Below are 19863 nucleotides of genomic sequence, written 5' to 3' on the forward strand. Positions count from 1 at the left end.
GCAGATTAAACTATGTAGGCAATATGGCTAGTACAGGGCATGACTTACTAGCAGATTATAAATCCATGCCAGAAATTTGATTTAGGCTTTTATCCAAGCCCCCTGTAATACACACATTAGGTTAGAGAGGCTGGAGCAGAGGGCAGCCACATTGCAGCACCCAACGAGCAGTTTTTTAAGTTCCTTGCTAACTGGAACATAGGCAGTAGGTGGCACCTGAGATATTGACGCCAACAACCCTACGGTTGCAGGCTCACTTCCTGACAGATTTTTTTCCTCTGTCAGCACTGGGATTCAAACAGGCAAACCTCCAGTTGCTAACCCGCTTTTCTAACCTCGAGGCTCAGGCTGCCATATTGAATGAGTCATGTATAAGCATAGAGTCACATAGGAAAATGAGCCTATATAAGAGATGAAATAAGTCTATCAATGAAACCTAACATTAGTTTGTCTCTAACTCCCAGGCCTGAGAGAGGTATGAGACCAAGGGTTTTGCCTCATTAAATAAAGGTTAAATCATATAAATAAAAATCCCCAGGGGGCAGCAGAAACCAGGTTAGGTGATGTGCTCTTCCAGGAAGTCTTGATAATTACTCAGGTGTGAGCACTCAGGATTTGTTGGTAGTCTGGGAGCGAGAAGAGTCCAGAAGTCTTTCAAATAGCTTTTTTAAAATATTTTTGGATTGTGCATATTTATTTTGTCAACGACCAAGTGGTCAAGAGCTGGCCCTGAACTCGGTAAGTTTGCGATCTCCTGAGCACATGTATATAATACACGGTCCTGATTTCTCACGTCAACCAGTTATAAGAGTAAAGTCATAGTTTTTGTTTTTTTAAACGCTGTGATGGAAACAGGAAGTTTCCGTACAATTTATAAAATGCTGAGAATCTTCTTGTTCGACATTGTGATCTTTTTGTGTTGGTAAAATTAATTTCGCGAGAAAATGCGGTGGAAATGCTTTTACGCGCAATTATAGATACTATAACCATCCTATCGAAGTAAACTTGGAGTGACCTGATATGGTGTGTGGCCCTCCCACTACAACTCAGGAAACCATGCAGTTTATTAGGCAACAGATTAAATCATTTGTTATGAACTTAACAGGGTAGTGAAAGTGCATCTAGATGCTCCTTTACAATGAATATCGAGGGTATTCTGCTGACATGATGATCGATGCTTGACTGCTGTTTGACAAATACAAATATTCTCGCTCTTATCCATAATAATATCATGTAGACGAGACAACCCGCACAGCCTACCCATACTGTCTGTATCTGCTACCTTTTGGCTAAACTGCACGTGTCAAGACCAGTATAGGCACATTGGCTATTTAACGCAACATTTGGGACAAATCTATCCGTACAGTTGAATGTGATGCAAACGCGTTCAATTTATGATTTTTTTTTATTCGGTCGATAAACTTAAGTGAAAAATTACTTTGTGTGCCCTACATAATGCACAGATTTTTATCAAGTCAGTTTGGAACCAGAAAATGTACATGTTTTCTTTGAGTTTTATAATATTTTAATAAAAATCTGTCAACTTTTTGGATGGAAACCTAGCAAAATATTCACATTTTTAAATCATGTTACAGACCAGTTAAGGCCTAGGACCGCGTTCCTGATAACTTCATGAGACCTTGTCTGACTGACTAATCAGGCTGTAATGCACAATGAATTCATATACTGTACACAGTCTGAAACCTTGCAAATATTCCTTACGAGACAGAATGTTGAATACAATTACATATCAACTTACTCCACAGGAAAGTATTGTTCCCCCATTTCTTTTAGTGCCTTTAAGTATATGGTTCGGTCAGTTTATATTTCGGTGTGTGTTTTCATTCTAACACACATGATTTAAACACTTGCATAATATGTAAACAATAGCCAAAAGTTACCTGACCGCTGACTGAACATTTTAAATGAGTTTCCTTGCATTCAGCTGGCAATGCCAAACATACCATCTCTCAATAAAGTCTGGTTAACAATACTATCCTGTGTATTTTTTGCATCTAATAAAAGCAGCTGAAGGACCAACCACACAGACAACCGGTAGAGTCCGTTTTAAATCAAATGTATTCAACATTCTGGCTTGAAAGGAACATTGCCATTATTTTACACTCCAATGGTTCAGGCTGTATGAAACCAATGAATTGCACTGGAGTAAAGTACTTCGTTTTGGGGGGTATCTGTACTTTACCATTTCTATTTTTGACAACTTTTACTAAAATGCATTCCTAAAAAAAAAGTACTTTTTACTCCATACATTTTCACTGATGCCCAAAAGTACTCGATTCTCTCACACACACACACACACATGGGGCTTTATTGGCATGGGATACATGTGTTAACATTTCCAAAGCAAGTGAGGTACGTAATAAACAATAAAAATTAACAGTAAACATTACACATACAGAAGTTTCAAAACAATAAAGACATTACAAATGTCATATTACGTGTATATATACAGTGTTGTAATGATGTACAAATGGTTAAGGGTACACAAGGGAAAATAAATATGGGTTGTATTTACAATGGTGTTTGTTCTTCACTGGTTGCCCTTTTCTTGTGGCAACAGGTCACAAATCTTGCTGCTGTGATGGCACACTGTGGAATTTCACTCAGTAGATATGGGAGTTTATCAAAATTGTTTTGTTTTTTTCGAATTCTTTGTGGATCTGTGTAATCTGAGGGAAATATGTGTATGTGTCTCTATGGTCATACATTGGACAGGAGGTTAGAAGTGCAGCAGTATCTCTCTATTGTGATGTTTGCTTATTATAAGGAATTTGAAATCATTTATACTTGTGATACTTAAATATCAAAAGTAAATGTAATTGCTAAAATATACTTAAGTATATTTAAAACCAAATACTTTTTTACTTTTACTCAAGTAGTATTTTTCTGGGTGACTTTTACTTGATTCATTTACTTTTAAGAAGGTATCTTTACTCCAGTATGACAACTGGGCGCTTTTACACCACTGCTGATTTGTGTACAACAGCCTGATTAATCAGACAACATAAGACCCTTAGACAGCAATATTAGGTCATGCAGCACGCGCTAGTCTCACTCTACACAATGGCCCAAACAGAGCAGTATCAAGTACCAGTGGAAGGAACTGCCCAGAAACGGATTGACCATTGAATGCTCTAGCTCTCAACTGCCCATTTGCACATAATTTCAGTTTTTCAGCATAAATTTGCATGAGTTTGTTTTCTTCATTCCTGTGTCTGTGGCTTCCTGATATTGAAAAAAATATTTTTTATATATCATTGTAGACTAATTGGTCTTTTGACCAATCAGATCTTTTCACGTCAGAGCTTTTTCAGAGCGGTCAAAATACCAATTAGTGAAATGAAGATCAGAATTAGACTGTCTTTACACAGGCAGTCCGTTTTCTCTGCAGCATTTCAGTGAGTGTCTGTGTGACTGCCTCCCAGCAGGGAGGGGTAGTTGGCTCTAGCTGAGCTGATAGTTCCTGTTTTCAGCTATTCACAGAGCTTGGGTTAGGTGCTCGTCTCCTTCCTGTTCCTGATTTATTTTGTAAAGGAAAGTTTCTCTCTCTCTCTGAACACCTCTATAGAAGCAGTGTAAATTCAGATGCATATCCCAGATTAAACCAAGGAATCCTCTTTTAAAGAAGCATTCTCTACGCCCTGACTGGTTAGTCTTCTCTACACTCTAATACTAGTAAGTAACCTTTTTAGAGATGTGTTGGTATGTAATGTTCTCCACCATTCCTGCCTTGGGTGTCAGTTTTTCACCTGGAGCCATTGTTTAAGGTCTGTGATCCTGTTGAACCTGATTGACTGGGTGCTTCCAAGCTGCTCAAGCATAACTAGGCTACATCGGTCTTTTAATCTAGATGTCTGATCAGCCTTAGCTACATCTGTCTTCATATCTAGCTTTCTGCGCAGCCATAAATGTATCTGTCTTCTAACTGTCTGCTCGGCCATAACTACAGTACATATGTCTTCAAATCTAGCTCTGCTCAGCCATAAGCACACCTGTCTTCTAATCTAGCTGTTTGCTCAGCCATAACTACAGAGCATATGTCTTCTAGTCTAGCTGTTTGCTCAGCCATAACTACAGAGCATATGTCTTCTAGTCTAGCTGCTTGCTCAGCCATAACTACAGAGCATATGTCTTCTAATCTAGCTGTTTGCTCAGCCATAACTACAGAGCATATGTCTTCTAGTCTAGCTGTTTGCTCAGCCATAACTACAGAGCATATGTCTTCTAGTCTAGCTGTTTGCTCAGCCATAACTACAGAGCATATGTCTTCTAGTCTAGCTGTTTGCTCAGCCATAACTACAGAGCATATGTCTTCTAGTCTAGCTGTTTGCTCAGCCATAACTACAGAGCATGTCTTCTAGTCTAGCTGTTTGCTCAGCCATAACTACAGAGCATGTCTTCTAGTCTAGCTGTTTGCTCAGCCATAACTACAGAGCATGTCTTCTAGTCTAGCTGTTTGCTCAGCCATAACTACAGAGCATATGTCTTCTAGTCTAGCTGTTTGCTCAGCCATAACTACAGAGCATATGTCTTCTAGTCTAGCTGTTTGCTCAGCCATAACTACAGAGCATGTCTTCTAGTCTAGCTGTTTGCTCAGCCATAACTACAGAGCATGTCTTCTAGTCTAGCTGTTTGCTCAGCCATAACTACAGAGCATGTCTTCTAGTCTAGCTGTTTGCTCAGCCATAACTACAGAGCATGTCTTCTAGTGTAGCTGTTTGCTCAGCCATAACTACAGAGCATGTCTTCTAGTCTAGCTGTTTGCTCAGCCATAATGAGGATACAGTGCGTTCGAAAAGTATTCAGGCCCTTTTTCCACATTTTAAGTTACAGCCTTATTCTAAAATTGAATAAAAACATTTATCTACACACAAAATCAAATGACAAAGCGAAAACAGGTTTTTAGACATTTTATAACACATGGTATAGATGGTACTATACATACTGTATGTTAAGGCTTTAGGTCTTTGCTCCATCCCCAGCTACCCTGGTGTGACCTGAGACTCAGCCGATGTCATGGCTATCTCTCCCACCGTAACCGTCCACCTGGACGATGGTGTGGTGCGTGGCCTGGACCTGCAGTCCTGTGCTGTCCAGCTGTGTAAAGGACATGGTCACTGTGTGGCTCAGGGACAGGCCACCACCTGTGAGTGTATCCTGGGGTACAGAGGAGAGTTCTGCCATGAGAGTGTCAATGAGGCAATCGGTGTTCCGCTCACCCTGGGGGTAGTGGCCTTTATCGTTGGCATCCTCATCGTCTCCTTCCTCATTGCGTTCATCAGGCAGAGGGTCAAGGTCAAAAGGTGGTAACTATAGAATTATTATCATAATTAAATACAGCCAACTGAACGTATGGTGAAACGGTCCTCCTGTACCTGGAACACTTGTGCTAATGTTTGTGTCGTTATAGGAAAGCTGCAGCCAAGGATTCAACTGGTTTAGAGAAAGACATTCTGTAGCACCATCAAGGTAGGACATTCAACCACGTTCTCACACAATAATTAGCAATAAGTGAACCATAACTCATGCCACAAACATGAATTTCATGTTAAGAAAAAAACTGGTATGATGTTATTTACAGTAGTTAAAACAATTTGTATAAATGTTTTAAAGTTTCTGAAGTCTTTAACATGTCTAGTGAACTGAATGTCTGTTCTCTGTGATTTTAATGTCATTGTCACACTCTTCTTGTAGGTTTGGTTGACGGTCCAACATCAGAGCACATCCCCTTCATCAGGCTTTATCCCCAGTATAAACAATTATATACTGTAGTACTCTTCATATGAACTACATGCGCTAGTGTTAACTACTATACCATAGCACTACTTATATAAACAACTATGCTGTGGTACTAATAGAAATACATATATGGTGGGACGACTCGTAAAAAGTAAGGACTGTTTTTGGCGATAGCTGTGTTCGAATACTAACAAACTGTATACTACATACTTAATAAGTGTATATTACATACTATATACTGTTTGTTGATTTTTAGTATACTGTAAATGACCGGTATCCTTTCAGTTGATTGTACTAGCGCTTCACCTGTCTATCTGTAGTTGATGCTGTTGCTATACAACTTCTTGTTAGCATAGCTAACAAATTACTAGCTAGACGTTTTACGACTTCATTGAGAACCCACAACGGCCATACCACTTAGCTAAGCAAAGATAGCATATAGTTAATATACTGGCAAGTTTGTATTAGTAGCTAGCTAACATACGGTACCTACAAGCAACTGCTGTTATGATACGCTATGCAGTTCTATGCTAACAAACTGTCAGCGAACGTAACGTGACTTATTTGAAAAGTCGTTACTCCAGAGTGGTGCAGCAGTCTAAGGCACTGCATCTCAGTGCTAAAGGTGTCACTACAGACCCTGGTTCAATTCCAGGCTGTATCACAACCGACCATGATTAGGAGTCCCATAGGGCGGCGCACAATTGGCCCAGGGTCGTTGGGGTAGGCCGTCATTTTAAATAAGAATTTGTTCTCAACTGACTTGCCTAGTTAAACCCCAATATTAAAGGTTACATAAAAATGAAATTTCTCAACAATTTCCTTCCGTTTGAGCCTGGCCTGACTGGCTTACCTCCTTTAGAGCCTGGCCTGACTGATTAGTTGCCTGACTTTTAGTGTTATCTGACTCAGGACAAGTGATTGAAAGACACACCTAAGGAGTGGAAACATTTAACACATTTTCTCCAAAACATGACAGGAATTTCAACGCTGGTAAACCAGTCAGTCCAACAGTGTTTTTCATTGGCAACAGAAAGCATCCGCTGGGGATTGAGGTTTGAAAATAAACACTGTTTTATACAGGCTGTAGTGTTTGTCAAAACAGGTTTCGTCTTGCATACTTAGGATTGCATGACTATCCCTATTGTGCTGCTGAATGCCTTAGATCAAAGTGAATGTTATTGTCCAACATCAGAGCTAGGCCTTTTCATTGGCTCCACCCCTGGTACATATATAAATAACTATATACTGTAGTACTCTTCATATAAACAACTATATACTGTAGTACTCTTCATGTAAACTACATATTGTAGTACTATTCATATAAACAAAATAATTATATACACGACTACTGTATACAGTATACTGAAGTACTATTCATATAAACAACTATATACTGTAGTACTTTTAATACGAGCAACTAAAAACTTTAGTACTATTTATATTACCAACTATATACTGTAGTACTATTCATATAAACTACATGCGCTAGTACTACTAGTGTTAACTACTATACAATAGGACTTCTTATATAAATAAATATGCTGTGGTACTAATATAAAACCACATGGTGTGACTACTCGTATAAAGGACTTCTTTTTTTTTTTTGGTTACGTCTTTATACTGACTAACTTTAGACTTTTTTTCCTGGGAAACCAAAGCCTCGACGAGCAGCAGCTTTTCTCACACTGATCCTGGCCTGTCTAGTTTATATGGTGATACATGCTGTTATGACTGTGTGGTGATGCACTCTGTTTCCTAACTTGTTTGTGTTGCTTGTGGTTTGTTGCCTGATTGTTGCCTGACTGGTTTGTGTTGCTTGTGGCTGTGTTGCCTGATTGTTGCCTGACTGGTTTGTGTTGCTTGTGGTTGTGTTGCTTGTGGTTGTGTTGCTTGTGGTTGTGTTGCTTGTGGTTTGTGTTAACTGATTTTGTGTTGCCTGACTTAGTGTTATCTCTGACTCATCAGTGATTAATAGACCTAAGCAATGGCAACATTCAGTTGCTCCAAAACATGACAGGAATTCCAACTGAGCTTTTCATTGGCCACAAAGGTTTGAAAATATACACTGTATACAAGTCTGGTCCCCTCGCTGATATAATTTTCTCTTGTAACTGTAAACTCAAGTGAGTTTTTGTCTTAATTTCAAGCTGCTCCAGTCTCTCCCTCTAGAGGTTGGTGAGAACATAATGGAAGCCTGTCCAGTCATGGACCTTCGGATCATACAACCGCCTTGTTAATTCCATGTGGATAAAATGCTATTATGTTCTTGAATAATTATTGTAGATGCATTGCAAACAAAATATTTTATCCATTGTATTTTTTAAGCTTTGTTCTTGTATCTGAATTTTGGATATGCTTAAACCTGGGCAAATTCACATTAAAACACTGTTTACTTCTGTGTGATCAATGTCTCCTAGTGGTATCCTTTTAAACGGATTGTTTATCACATTTGTCAAACCCATCACATTTTGTAGAACTAACCTGTAGATCACTAGGCCTAGTTTTTACCTGTTTATGACATCCATGTACTTGGCCAACAAAACAACTTGTTAGCATTCCTAGAGTAGAAAGCAGGGTTTGGAATAAATTATTTTACAATCGTTTTGTTCAACTCTTCTGACCAGCAAAATAAAGTTCTGAACTGGTTTGAAGCAACAACAAAAAATGTACCAGTATATATTCCTTTTTATAACCTGTCAAATAAACTTTAAAAAAACACATTTAACCTATTAAATGACTTCACCGATCAGTGCGGATAGAGCAGATGTGTGATGGACAGACAAGTGCACCAGAAGGGCAGTGGCATTAAAAACACGTCTTACCTTTTTTGTAGTTAATAAATCGAACAGGGAACGTGATAACTAGGCCTATAGTATCCTTAACTAGCCCTGAAAAAGTGAATCCATTCTCGTCTAGCTAATTAAAAATCTATCTTCTGAATCAATCTTGTACTGTAAAAAGGCAGGGTAAAGCCCTGCCTTCTCAGCTCACTGGTCACCATAGCAGCACGCACCCGTAGCACGCGCTCCAGCAGGTATATTTCACTGGTCAGCCCCAAAGCCAACTCGCCCTTTGGCCGCCTTTCCTTCCAGTTCTCTGCTAAATAGCACACCCAACTACCTCATCTCCATATAATTACTTACCCTCTTGCTCTTTTGTATCCCAGTATCTCTACTTGCACATTCATCTTCTGCACATCTATCACTCGTGTTTAATTGCTAAATTGTAATTATTTTGCCACTATGGCCTATTTATTGCCTTACCTCCCTAATCTTATTACCTTTGCACACAAAATATATAGGTTATTCTATTGTGTTATTGACAACATTTGTTTATCTCTGTCGTACTGCTTTGCTTTATCTTGGCCAGGTCGCAGTTGTAAATGAGAACTTGTTCTCAACTGGCCGACCTGGTTAAATAGAGGTTAAATACATTAAAAAAAGCTTGTCCTGTCAGTACAGTAGCCTCTGCTTCAGAAGGGGTAGGGGAAGGCAGCCTAAACATGCTCAGTCAAAGTTTTCAGGCAGACACTGGAATATGTTTGACTGACAGTGAGGGCTTTGCATAGGAGCTTTGTTTTTCTTTTTGTGGGATTAGAAACAAATGCCTGGAATGTAAAATAACGTTATTAACTGGTTCCCATGCTTTTAAAATAATGGTTCTGTTCCAGAATAGTATGGATCACTTTCTTTTTCGGTTGGATCACTTTTTCGGTTCTGTTCCCTGAACCAGTTACAATCCCCGGTGGAAAGTATAACATTTTATATTTACAAAAACACTAAACATGTCATTTGTCGACATTTAATCAAGGAACAGTGGTAGCAGATGTTGGCGTGACCAATTATGTCCCGCATTTTGTCCCTTTGTCCCGCAACCAAACAATCATGTCCCACATTTTATCAACAAATTAAAACACCAATTTAACAAAAAATGGTACATTTGTCACGTATATTAGACCTAATATAATTTGAGAATTGACATTCCAACCTGTAACGTTGCACTTATAACAAGATATATCATAAAGATGTGGTGCTGGTGATGTTAAGCACCCCAAAATATGAATGTGTGGGCTACACTGTATCGCAAAATCAGCCCCTGGCGGATGTCTGGCAACTCCAATTCAATGGGACACCTGTGATTTCTGTTTCACTATTCTGTCTTGTAGCTTAACCTCGGTCTGTAGAGTCAAACTACTGTCGTTTAACTGTTAATTCAACATGTCAACCCTCAGTAGGAATGAATAGAATATATTAAACAGAAAAACACTAAAAAGTTGATTTAATAAAACCCCTTGTATCCTACAGTAAGAACATGTAGGCCTAGCAGCCCTAAATAAAATCACTTACAGTAGGATCATAACATGTAGGCCTAGCAGTAGGATAACTTGTAGGCTAAACAGCCCTTAATAAAATGTGTTCCATTTAGGTTAGTAACATGCAGTCTGAGCAGCCTGTCCTCCTGGAATAGAATGTAAAGTGCATTTAGACAGTTAAGTCGACTGATTTGAGCACACAGATCCTGACCCATCCAATATTTAAGTGTGTGTGTATATAGTATTCAGACCCCTTGACCTAACACATTATGTTACATTAGTCTTATTATAAAATGGATTAAATAAAGGCCATTACTCAGAAATACCCACACAATACACCATAATCACAAGGCGAAAACAGGTTCTTAGAATTGTGCTAAATACGGCTGCTAGAATCCTGACTAGAACCCAAAAATTTGATCATATTACTCCAGTGCTAGCCTCTCTACACTGGCTTCCTGTCAAAGCAAGGGCTGATTTCAAGGTTTTACTGCTAACCTACAAAGCATTACATGGGCATGCTCCTACCTATCTCTCTGATTTGGTCCTGCCGTACATACCTACACGTACGCTACGGTCACAAGACGCAGGCCTCCTAATTGTCCCTAGAATTTTTAAGCAAACAGCTGGAGGCAGGGCTTTCTCCTATAGAGCTCCATTTTTATGGAACGGTCTGCCTACCCATGTCAGAGACGCAAACTCGGTCTCAACCTTTAAGTCTCTACTGAAGACTCATCTCTTCAGTGGGTCATATGATTGAGTGTAGTCTGGCCCAGGAGTGGGAGGGTGAACGGAAAGGCTCTGGAGCAACGAACCGCCCTTGCTGTCTCTGCCTGGCCGGTTCCCCTCTTTCCACTGGGATTCTCTGCCTCTAACCCTATTACAGGGGCTGAGTCACTGGCTTTACTGGGGCTCTCTCATGCCGTCCCTGGAGGGGGTGCGTCACCTGAGTGGGTTGAGTCACTGATGTGGTCATCCTGTCTGGGTTGGCGCCCCCCCCCCCCCCCTTGGGTTGTGCCGTGGCGGAGGTCTTTGTGGGCTATACTCAGCCTTGTCTCAGGATGGTAAGTTGGTGGTTGAAGATATCCCTCTAGTGTTGTGGGGGCTGTGCTTTGGCAAAGTGGGTGGGGTTATATCCTTCCTGTTTGGCCCTGTCCGGGGGTGTCCTCGGATGGGGCCACAGTGTCTCCTGACCCCTCCTGTCTCAGCCTCCAGTATTTATGCTGCAGTAGTTTATGTGTCGGGGGGCTAGGGTCAGTTTGTTATATCTGGAGTACTTCTCCTGTCCTATTCGGTGTCCTGTGTGAATCTAAGTGTGCGTTCTCTAATTCTCTCCTTCTCTCTTTCTCTCTCTCGGAGGACCTGAGCCCTAGGACCATGCCCCAGGACTACCTGACATGATGACTCCTTGCTGTCCCCAGTCCACCTGGCTGTGCTGCTGCTCCAGTTTCAACTGTTCTGCCTTATTATTATTCGACCATGCTGGTCATTTATGAACATTTGAACATCTTGGCCATGTTCTGTTATAATCTCCACCCGGCACAGCCAGAAGAGGACTGGCCATCCCACATATGCTCTCTCTAATTCTCTCTTTCTTTCTCTCTCTCGGAGGACCTGAGCCATAGGACCATGCCCCAGGAATACCTGACATGATGACTCCTTGCTGTCCCCAGTCCACCTGACTGTGCTGCTGCTCCAGTTTCAACTATTCTGCCTTATTATTATTCGACCATGCTGGTCATTTATGAACATTTGAACATCTTGACCATGTTTTGTTATAATCTCCACCCGGCACAGCCAGAAGAGGACTGGCCACCCCACATAGCCTGGTTCCTCTCTAGGTTTCTTCCTAGGTTTTGGCCTTTCTAGGGAGTTTTTCCTAGCCACCGTGCTTCTACACCTGCATTGCTTGCTGTTTGGGGTTTTAGGCTGGGTTTCTGTACAGCACTTTGAGATATCAGCTGATGTACGAAGGGCTATATAAATACATTTGATTTGATTTGATTTGATTTTGATTTGATTTGATTTCTTGTATTCAGACCCTTTTCTGTGAGACTTGAAATTGAGCTCAGGTGCATCCTGTTTCCATTGATAATCTTTTAAATGTTTCTCAATCAAATTTTATTTGTCACATACACATGGTTAGCAGATATTAATGCGAGTGTAGCGAAATGCTTGTGCTTCTAGTTCCGACTATGCAGTAATATCTAACAAGTAATCTAACCTAGCAATTTCACAACTACCTTATCACACAAGTAAAGGAATGCATAAGAATATGTACATAAAAATAAATGAATGAGCGATGGCCGTGCAGCATAGGCAAGATGCAGTAGACAGTATATACATATGAGATGAGTAATGTAGGGTATGTAAACATTATTTAAAGTGGCTAGTGATGTATTTATTACATAAATGTGTCATTATTAAAGTGGCTAGAGATGAGTCAGTATGTTGGCAGCAGCTAAAACTTGATTGGAGTCCACCTGTGGTCAATTAAATTGATTGGACATGATTTGGAAAGGCACACACCTGTCACAATTGACAGTGCATGTCAGAGCAAAAAACCAAGCCATTAGGTCGAAGAAATTGTCCGTTGAGCTCCGAGTCAGGATTGTGTTGAGGCACAGATTTGGGGAAGGGTACCAAAACATTTCTGCAGCATTGAAGGTCCCCAAGAACAGTGGCCTCATTCTTAAATGGAATATGTTTGGAACTACCAACACTCTTCCTAGAACTTGTTGCCCAGCTGAGCAATCGGGGGAGAAGGGCCTTTGTCAGGGTGGTGGCCAGAGCCTGATGGTCACTCAGACAGAGCTCTGGAGTTTCTCTGTGGAGATGGGAGAACCTTCCAGAAGGACAATCATCTCTGCAGCACGCCACCAATCAGGCCTTTATGGTTGAGGGGCCGGACGGAAGCCACTCCTCAGTAAAAGGCACATGACAGCCCAGTTGGAGTTTGCCAAAAGGCACCTAAAGGACTCTGACCATGAGAAACAAGATTCTCTGGTCTGATGAAACCAAGATTCAAATCTTTAGCCTGAATGCCAAGCGTCACGTTGGGAGGAAACCTGGCACCATCCCTACGGTGAAGCATGGTGGTGGCAGCATCATGCTGTGGGGATGTTATCAGCGGCAGGGACTGGGAGACTAGTCAGGATTGAGGGAAAAATGAGCGGAGCAAAGTACAGAGATCCTTGATGAAAACCTGCTTCAGAGCACTCAGGACCTCAGACTGTGGCAAAGGTTCACTTCCAACAGGACAACGACCCTAAGCACACAGGCAAGACAACGTAGGAGTGGCTTCGGGACAAGTCTCTGGATGTCCTTGAGTGGCCCAGCCAGAGCTCGGACTTGAACCCGATGGAACATCTCTCGAGAGACCTGGAAATAGATGTGCAGAGACGCTCCCCATCCAACCTGACAGAACTTGAGGATCTGCAGAGAAAAATGGGATAAACTCCCCAAATACAGGTGTACCAAGCTTATAGCATTATACCCAAGACTCGAGGCTGTAATTACTGCCAAAGGTGCTTAAACAAAGAACTGAGTCAAGGGTCTGAATACTTATGTAAATTTAGTATTTATTTTTTATAAATTAGCAAACATTTCTAAAAGCCTGTTTTTGCATTGCCATTACAGGGTAGTGTGTGTAGATTGATGGGAAAAAAACAATTTTATAAATGTTATAAGGTTGTAACCTAACAAAATGTAGAAAAAGTCAAGGGGTCTGAATACTTCCCGAAGGCACTGTATTCCATGTTCTTTGGCGCTGGCATTGTAATTTGTAAATAATGTTACATCTTCAAATACAAACATGCCATAGGCCACATCATAGGCATATTCCCAAAAGTGTGAAATAATTTATATTTCTATCATATTCACCCAAACAACAAGATTAGGTCTAGTTTTATGGTTAAAACGACATGCCTACATGTAGAGGTAAATGTCATTTTATTGGTAGATATGTCATGTTACTGTGTAGTGCTATAGTATACATGTCACACCTATCAATGGCAACTGGCCCACTTCACCATAATGTCCTCACAGATCAACGTCATAAGCGGGTCGTCTTCCTCCGTACGAGGTGCTCTTTGCCCGGGGGAAGTCCGCCTCGTCTTCCATGGAGTCTTTAGAGTAGGGGACGCTGCTAGCGCTACTCCGGGTTCGGGCTATGCTCGGCACCTCGATGCGGCGCGGTGGGGTTTTGGTGTTTCTGAAGTGTGCTGTGGTCTCCGAGATTCGCGTCTCTCCGCGGTTCTTACCGCCACAGCAACGACATATCCCAATGAACATGACCAAGCCGCCCAGTAGCTCGAAGATGCCCCCGATGTATCCCAAAATAATACAGTAGCCAACGCGAATGTCGGTGCTGGATGCGGCGATGTCCTTGAAGATGTGAGTGTACCATGCAATAGGGATGATCGTCAAGACTCCAGACAGAAAGATGAGCATTCCCCCCAGCCCGGCTACTGTCCAGTTCGGGCGGTCTTTCCAGCACCTTACCCCGGGGGTTGCCGTGGCCAGCCCAATCAGAGTCAATATCAGAGACGCTACCATCAAGCCCTGGGCGACCGCTATAATCTGGTTGTTGAAGTACGCCTCGTCCTTTTGGTTACATTGGTTTACTTGGGACGAGCTGGACGTCTTGCATATGTCCCAGATGCCTTGTTGTAGGAACGTATCAACCGGCAGTAAGGCGATAGTGTTGATGGTTCTCCAGTTGGGAGCCACTGTCGCTGTGAGGTTTAGGATCCAGCCGCAAGGGGCAAGGACCATTCCGAAGATAAAAATGCCCGGGGTGCGCATCGAAGTGCGGATCCACTGCTCCGCGTGGCTCGGCATGGCTTCTGGACTGCTGTTACTAACTTGTTAAGGTGATACAGCAGCACTAGTCAGTCTAAGTAAACTAAAGTTGACAGTCTGGAGTGTTGTCTTAAAAACTTGTCCGACTGAAACTGGGGAGGTGGTACGGTGATAATAAATTGGGTGTGGTTTCTCTTTGAAAGAGCACCTGTTGCATCTGCTTTAGACAGCTTCTAATCTCGTCCAATTTGATATAGGCTATTATACGACTCTCATTTCATATTTGTATCTAAATGTTGGGCTTCAGTATGCTATATGTATGCTATATCATCCTAGTTAATGATATTTGAAAATACACGCACATTATATTAAACAAATATATATTTCCCGCCTTTTCATTTTCGTGTCAATCTCCTTATGTTATAACATATTGGCAGTTTAGCCTAATAAGAAAGGAACCAATCACGATGATGCATTTAACTGACTGTGAGTAATATCAATAGGTTTTATGTTATGGCTTCCTCGAAGCTAACAGCCTGACTAGGAATGTGGTCACCAGATGACTTCCTCAACTGAGAATGTTCTGGAATGTGGCTCTACAGGAACTGGCCTGTCATGGTGGTGGTGATGACGATGAAACAGTCAATTGATGCAGGGAGAATTAAACGTTTGGTCCTACACTCTAAAAATGTTTAACTTTATTAGTATTTCATACAGCATAGTATACCTGTCTGCATGGGCAGATTGGGCTGGGCCATCTTTCTTTTAATAGGGTGGGCTGGTCTCTCACACAGTGCCTTCAGAAAGTAGTCACACCCCTTTACTTATTCCCCCACATTTTCTTGTTAAAAAGTGTGATTCAAATGGATCTAATTGTCCTTTTTTGTCAACAGTCTACATGAATATGCATATGAATGTCAAAGTGGAAGAAAAATTCTAACATTTGTATGAGTCAAAACATGTTACATTCACCTGGGATTACTTTCTAAATTAGTCTCTAAGAGCTTTCCATACCTGAACTTTGTGAATGAAATGAGCTAAATTAATTGTCTAAAAAACATGAGCAGTCAACAGCTCCCGATCTCACTCTTAATGACACAGAAATCCAATGTCTCCTGCAGTCAGATGACCTGGTACTGCTGCCCCCACAGAAGAGGGAACAAGTAGTTTGTCTGCAGTCTGTCAAACCTGGGCCCGGACAGTCAATCTCAAAAATACTAACATTATAATATTCCATAAAAGGTCCAGATGTCAGAGAAACCAATATACAGTTGAAGTCAGAAGTTTACATACACTTAGGTTGGAGTCATTAAAACTAGTTTTTCAACCACTCCACAAATTTCTTGTTAACGAACTGTAGTTTTGGCAAGTCGGTTAGGAAATCTACTTTCTGCATAACACAAGTAATCTTTCCAGTAATTTTTTACAGACAGATTATTTCACTTATAATTCACTGTATCACAATTCCAGTGGGTCAGAAGTTTACATACACTAAGTTGACTGTGCCTTTCCAGAAAATGATGCTATGGCTTTAGAAGCTTCTGATAGGCTAATTGACATCATTTGAGTCAATTGGAGGTGTACCTGTGGATGTATTTCAAGGCCTACCTTCAAACTCAGTGTCTCTTTGCTTGACATCATGGGAAAATCAAAAGAAATCAGCCAAGACCTCAGAAAAACAATTATAGACCCCCACAAGTCTGGTTCATCCTTGGGAGCAATTTCCAAATGCCTGAAGGTACCACGTTCATCTGTACAAACAATAGTACGCAAGTATAAACACCATGGCCATCATACTGCTCAGGAAGGCGACGCGTTCTGTCTCCTAGAGATGAACGTACTTTGGTGCGAAATGTGCAAATCAATCCCAGAATAATATCAAAGGGTCTTGTAAAGATGCTGGAGGAAACCAGTACAAAAGTATCTATATCCACAGTAAAACGAGTCCTATATTGACATAACCTGAAAGGCCACTGAGCAAGGAAGAAGCCACTGCTCCAAAACCGCCGTAAAAAAAACAGACTACAGTTCGAAACATTTGACCCAAGTTAAACAATTTAAAGGCAATGCTACCAAATACTAATTGAGTGTCTGTAAACATCTGACCTTCTGGGAATGTGATGAAAGAAATAAAAGCTGAAATAAACAATTCTCTCTACTATTATTCTGACATCACGTTCTTAAAATAAAGTGGTGAATCTATCTGACCTAAGACAAGGATTTTTTACTAGGATTAAATGTCAGGAATTGTGAAAAACTAAATTCAAATGTATTTGGCTAAGGTGTATGTAAACCCTAACCCCTAACCCAACTGTACTTTTTACTGGGCTCCACTCATATAGAATACACAGACACATAGGGACTAAACAAGAGCTCCACAGGGAATTCCAACCTGGCTGTGAATGAACTGAAAGACAAACCAAGGAGGGCTTTCTCTGCCATTTAACTATCTATTAAATTAAACATATTGTACCAATTAGGATCTGGTTCAAAATATTCTAATCAATAATAGAGCACTATATGGCAGTGAAGGGTGAGCTATACTCTGCCTTGTATCAGGGTAGTAGGGTCAGGGTCTGTGCTTTGGAAAAGTGGATGGGGTTAAATCCTGCGTGGTTGGCACTGTCTGGGGGTATCGTCGTACATGGTTCAAGGTGTCTCCCGACCCCTCCTGTCTCGGCCTCCAGTATTTATGCTGCACAGTATTTATGCTGCACTAGTTTGTGTCGGGAGGCTAGGGTCAGACTGTTATATCTGGAGTACTTCTCCTCTCTTATCCGGTGTCCTGTGTGAATTGAAGTATGCTCCCTCTAATTCTCTCTATCTCTCCCGGAGGACCTGAGCCCTGGCTCCATGCCTCAGGACTACCTGGCCTGATGACTCCTTGTTGTCCCCAGTCCACCTATCCCTCCCCTCCCAGAGGACCTGAGCCCTGGGATCATGCCTCAGGACTACCTGGCCTGATAACTCCTTGATGTCCCCAGTCCACCTATCCCTCCCCTCCCAGAGGACCTGAGCCCTGGGATCATGCCTCAGGACTACCTGGCCTGATGACTCCTTGATGTCCCCAGTTTACCTATCCCTCCCCTCCCAGAGGACCTGGGCCCTGGGATCATGCCTCAGGACTACCTGGCCTGATAACTCCTTGATGTCCCCAGTCCACCTATCCCTCCCCTCCCAGAGGACCTGAGCCCTGGGATCATGCCTCAGGACTACCTGGCCTGATGACTCCTTGATGTCCCCAGTCCACCTATCCCTCCCCTCCCAGAGAACCTGAGCCCTGGGATCATGCCTCAGGACTACCTGGCCTGATAACTCCTTGATGTCCCCAGTCCACCTGGTCATACTGCTGCTCCAGTTTGCCTGCGGCTATGGAACCCTGACCTGTTCACCGGACATGCTACCTTGTCCCGGACCTGCTGTTTTCGACTCTCTCTCTACCGCACCTGCTGTCTCGAACTCTTAATGTTTGGCTATGAATGCCAACTGACATTTACTCCTGAGGTGTTGACCTGTTACACCCTCTACAACCACTGTGATTATTAGTAGTATTTGAAGCTGGTCTGAAGCTGAACATCTTGGCCATGTGCTGTTATAATCCCCACCCAGCACAGCCAGAAGAGGACTGGCCACCCCTCAGAACCTGGTTCCTCTCTAGGTTTCTTCCTAGCTTCCTGCCTTTCTAGGGGGGTTTCCTAGCCACTGCATTGCTTGCTTTTTGGGGTTTTAGGCTGGGTTTTTGTATAGCACTTTGTGACATTGGCTGATGTAAAAAGGGCTTTATAAGTACATTTGATTGATTTGAAGGGTTGGATCCAATTACAAAGCAAGAATTTGACAAATGGGACAGAAACCCAAGTGAAACCTTGCATGTGGAATTGCCCATTATGGTTTCAACCTTTTCAGTTAGTGGCGGCAATACACCTTTTTGGGTTGCAGTCCGTCATTAAAACCCACAGAAGAAGTCGCCAACAACACAATGTCAAATCCTGGAAATACTACACGAACAAAGAGGAGAATTCTGTAAGAGCCTCTTCAGAGAAAAAGTCCAAACAACGCATGCAGAGCAGAATTAGGCCCTCTTCTGATTAATACCCCCCAAAAAGTAACCAAATTGTACAATAATTTAAAAACAACTGACTCCCACTCATACCATCACAAAGCCCTCAAATGCCAGGAGGTGACCATAAAAATAAATAGTAATCCCCTCAGCCAGCTGGTTCTGAAGCTCAGTTCACTAACCCCTACCAACCCAACAAAACCTCAGCACTCAGAAAATTTGTCCCAAACAAATCACAAAGCAAAAAGAAAAAAAATATCACATATTGGAAAGACACCACAACAAATCCAAGTAAACTTCAATGCTATTTGGCTCTAAACAGACAGTACATGGTGGCAGACTATCTGACCACTGTGACTGATATAGAACTGAGGAAAACACTGACAAGGTACAGACTTAGTGAGCACAGTGTGGCTATATACTGTAGACTGAACGTCACAGGCAAACCTGGTTGCCCAGAGAGAACACTCTGCCCTCAGAGACAGGTCGAGGCCTAGAGGGGACACTCTGCCCTCAGAGACAGGTAGAGGCCCAGAGAGAACACTGCCCTCAGAGACAAATCAAATCAAATTTTATTTGTCACATACACACGGTTAGCAGATGTTAATGCGAGTGTAGCGAAATGCTTGTGCTTCTAGTTCCGACAATGCCGTAATATCCAATGAGTAATCTAACTAACAATTCCACAACAACTTCCTTATACACACAAGTGTAAAGGGATAAAGTATATTTACATGAAGATATGTGAATGAGTGATGGTACAGAACGGCATAGGCAAGATGCAGTAGATGGTATCGAGTACAGTATGAGATGAGATGAGTAATGTAGGGTATGTAAACATTATATTAAGTGGCATTGTATAAAGTGACTAGTGATACATTTTTTTACATCAATTTCTATTATTAAAGTGGCTGGAGTTGAGTCA

General features: G+C 41.7%; 2 protein-coding genes across 4 annotated transcripts; one reads left to right on the forward strand and one right to left on the reverse strand.

Annotated features, from left to right (window-relative positions):
* Positions 1 to 555: 555 nt before the first annotated feature.
* Positions 556 to 8167, forward strand: LOC139408248 (zonadhesin-like). 3 transcript variants are annotated; one of them, XM_071151914.1, is made up of 5 exons: positions 556 to 738; positions 3593 to 3696; positions 5004 to 5324; positions 5432 to 5490; positions 5716 to 8167. In XM_071151914.1, exons 3-4 carry the CDS (start codon positions 5038 to 5040, stop codon positions 5478 to 5480), a joined length of 336 nt encoding a protein of 111 aa, XP_071008015.1. In that variant the 5' UTR covers positions 556 to 738; positions 3593 to 3696; positions 5004 to 5037; the 3' UTR covers positions 5481 to 5490; positions 5716 to 8167. The 3 variants fall into 3 exon arrangements, with proteins under 3 accessions (XP_071008015.1, XP_071008014.1, XP_071008013.1); XM_071151913.1 differs by having other exon boundaries at positions 610 to 738; positions 3590 to 3696; XM_071151912.1 differs by lacking the exon at positions 556 to 738 and having other exon boundaries at positions 3487 to 3696.
* Positions 8168 to 13740: 5573 nt separating this feature from the next.
* LOC139409812 (claudin-23-like) lies at positions 13741 to 14960 on the reverse strand. The gene has a single exon (XM_071155187.1). The coding sequence runs from the start codon at positions 14915 to 14917 to the stop codon at positions 14117 to 14119; it is 801 nt and encodes a 266-aa protein (XP_071011288.1). The 5' UTR covers positions 14918 to 14960; the 3' UTR covers positions 13741 to 14116.
* Positions 14961 to 19863: the final 4903 nt, after the last annotated feature.

This window comes from Oncorhynchus clarkii, chromosome 5, assembly GCF_045791955.1.
Source record: "Oncorhynchus clarkii lewisi isolate Uvic-CL-2024 chromosome 5, UVic_Ocla_1.0, whole genome shotgun sequence".
Lineage (NCBI taxonomy): Eukaryota > Metazoa > Chordata > Actinopteri > Salmoniformes > Salmonidae > Oncorhynchus > Oncorhynchus clarkii.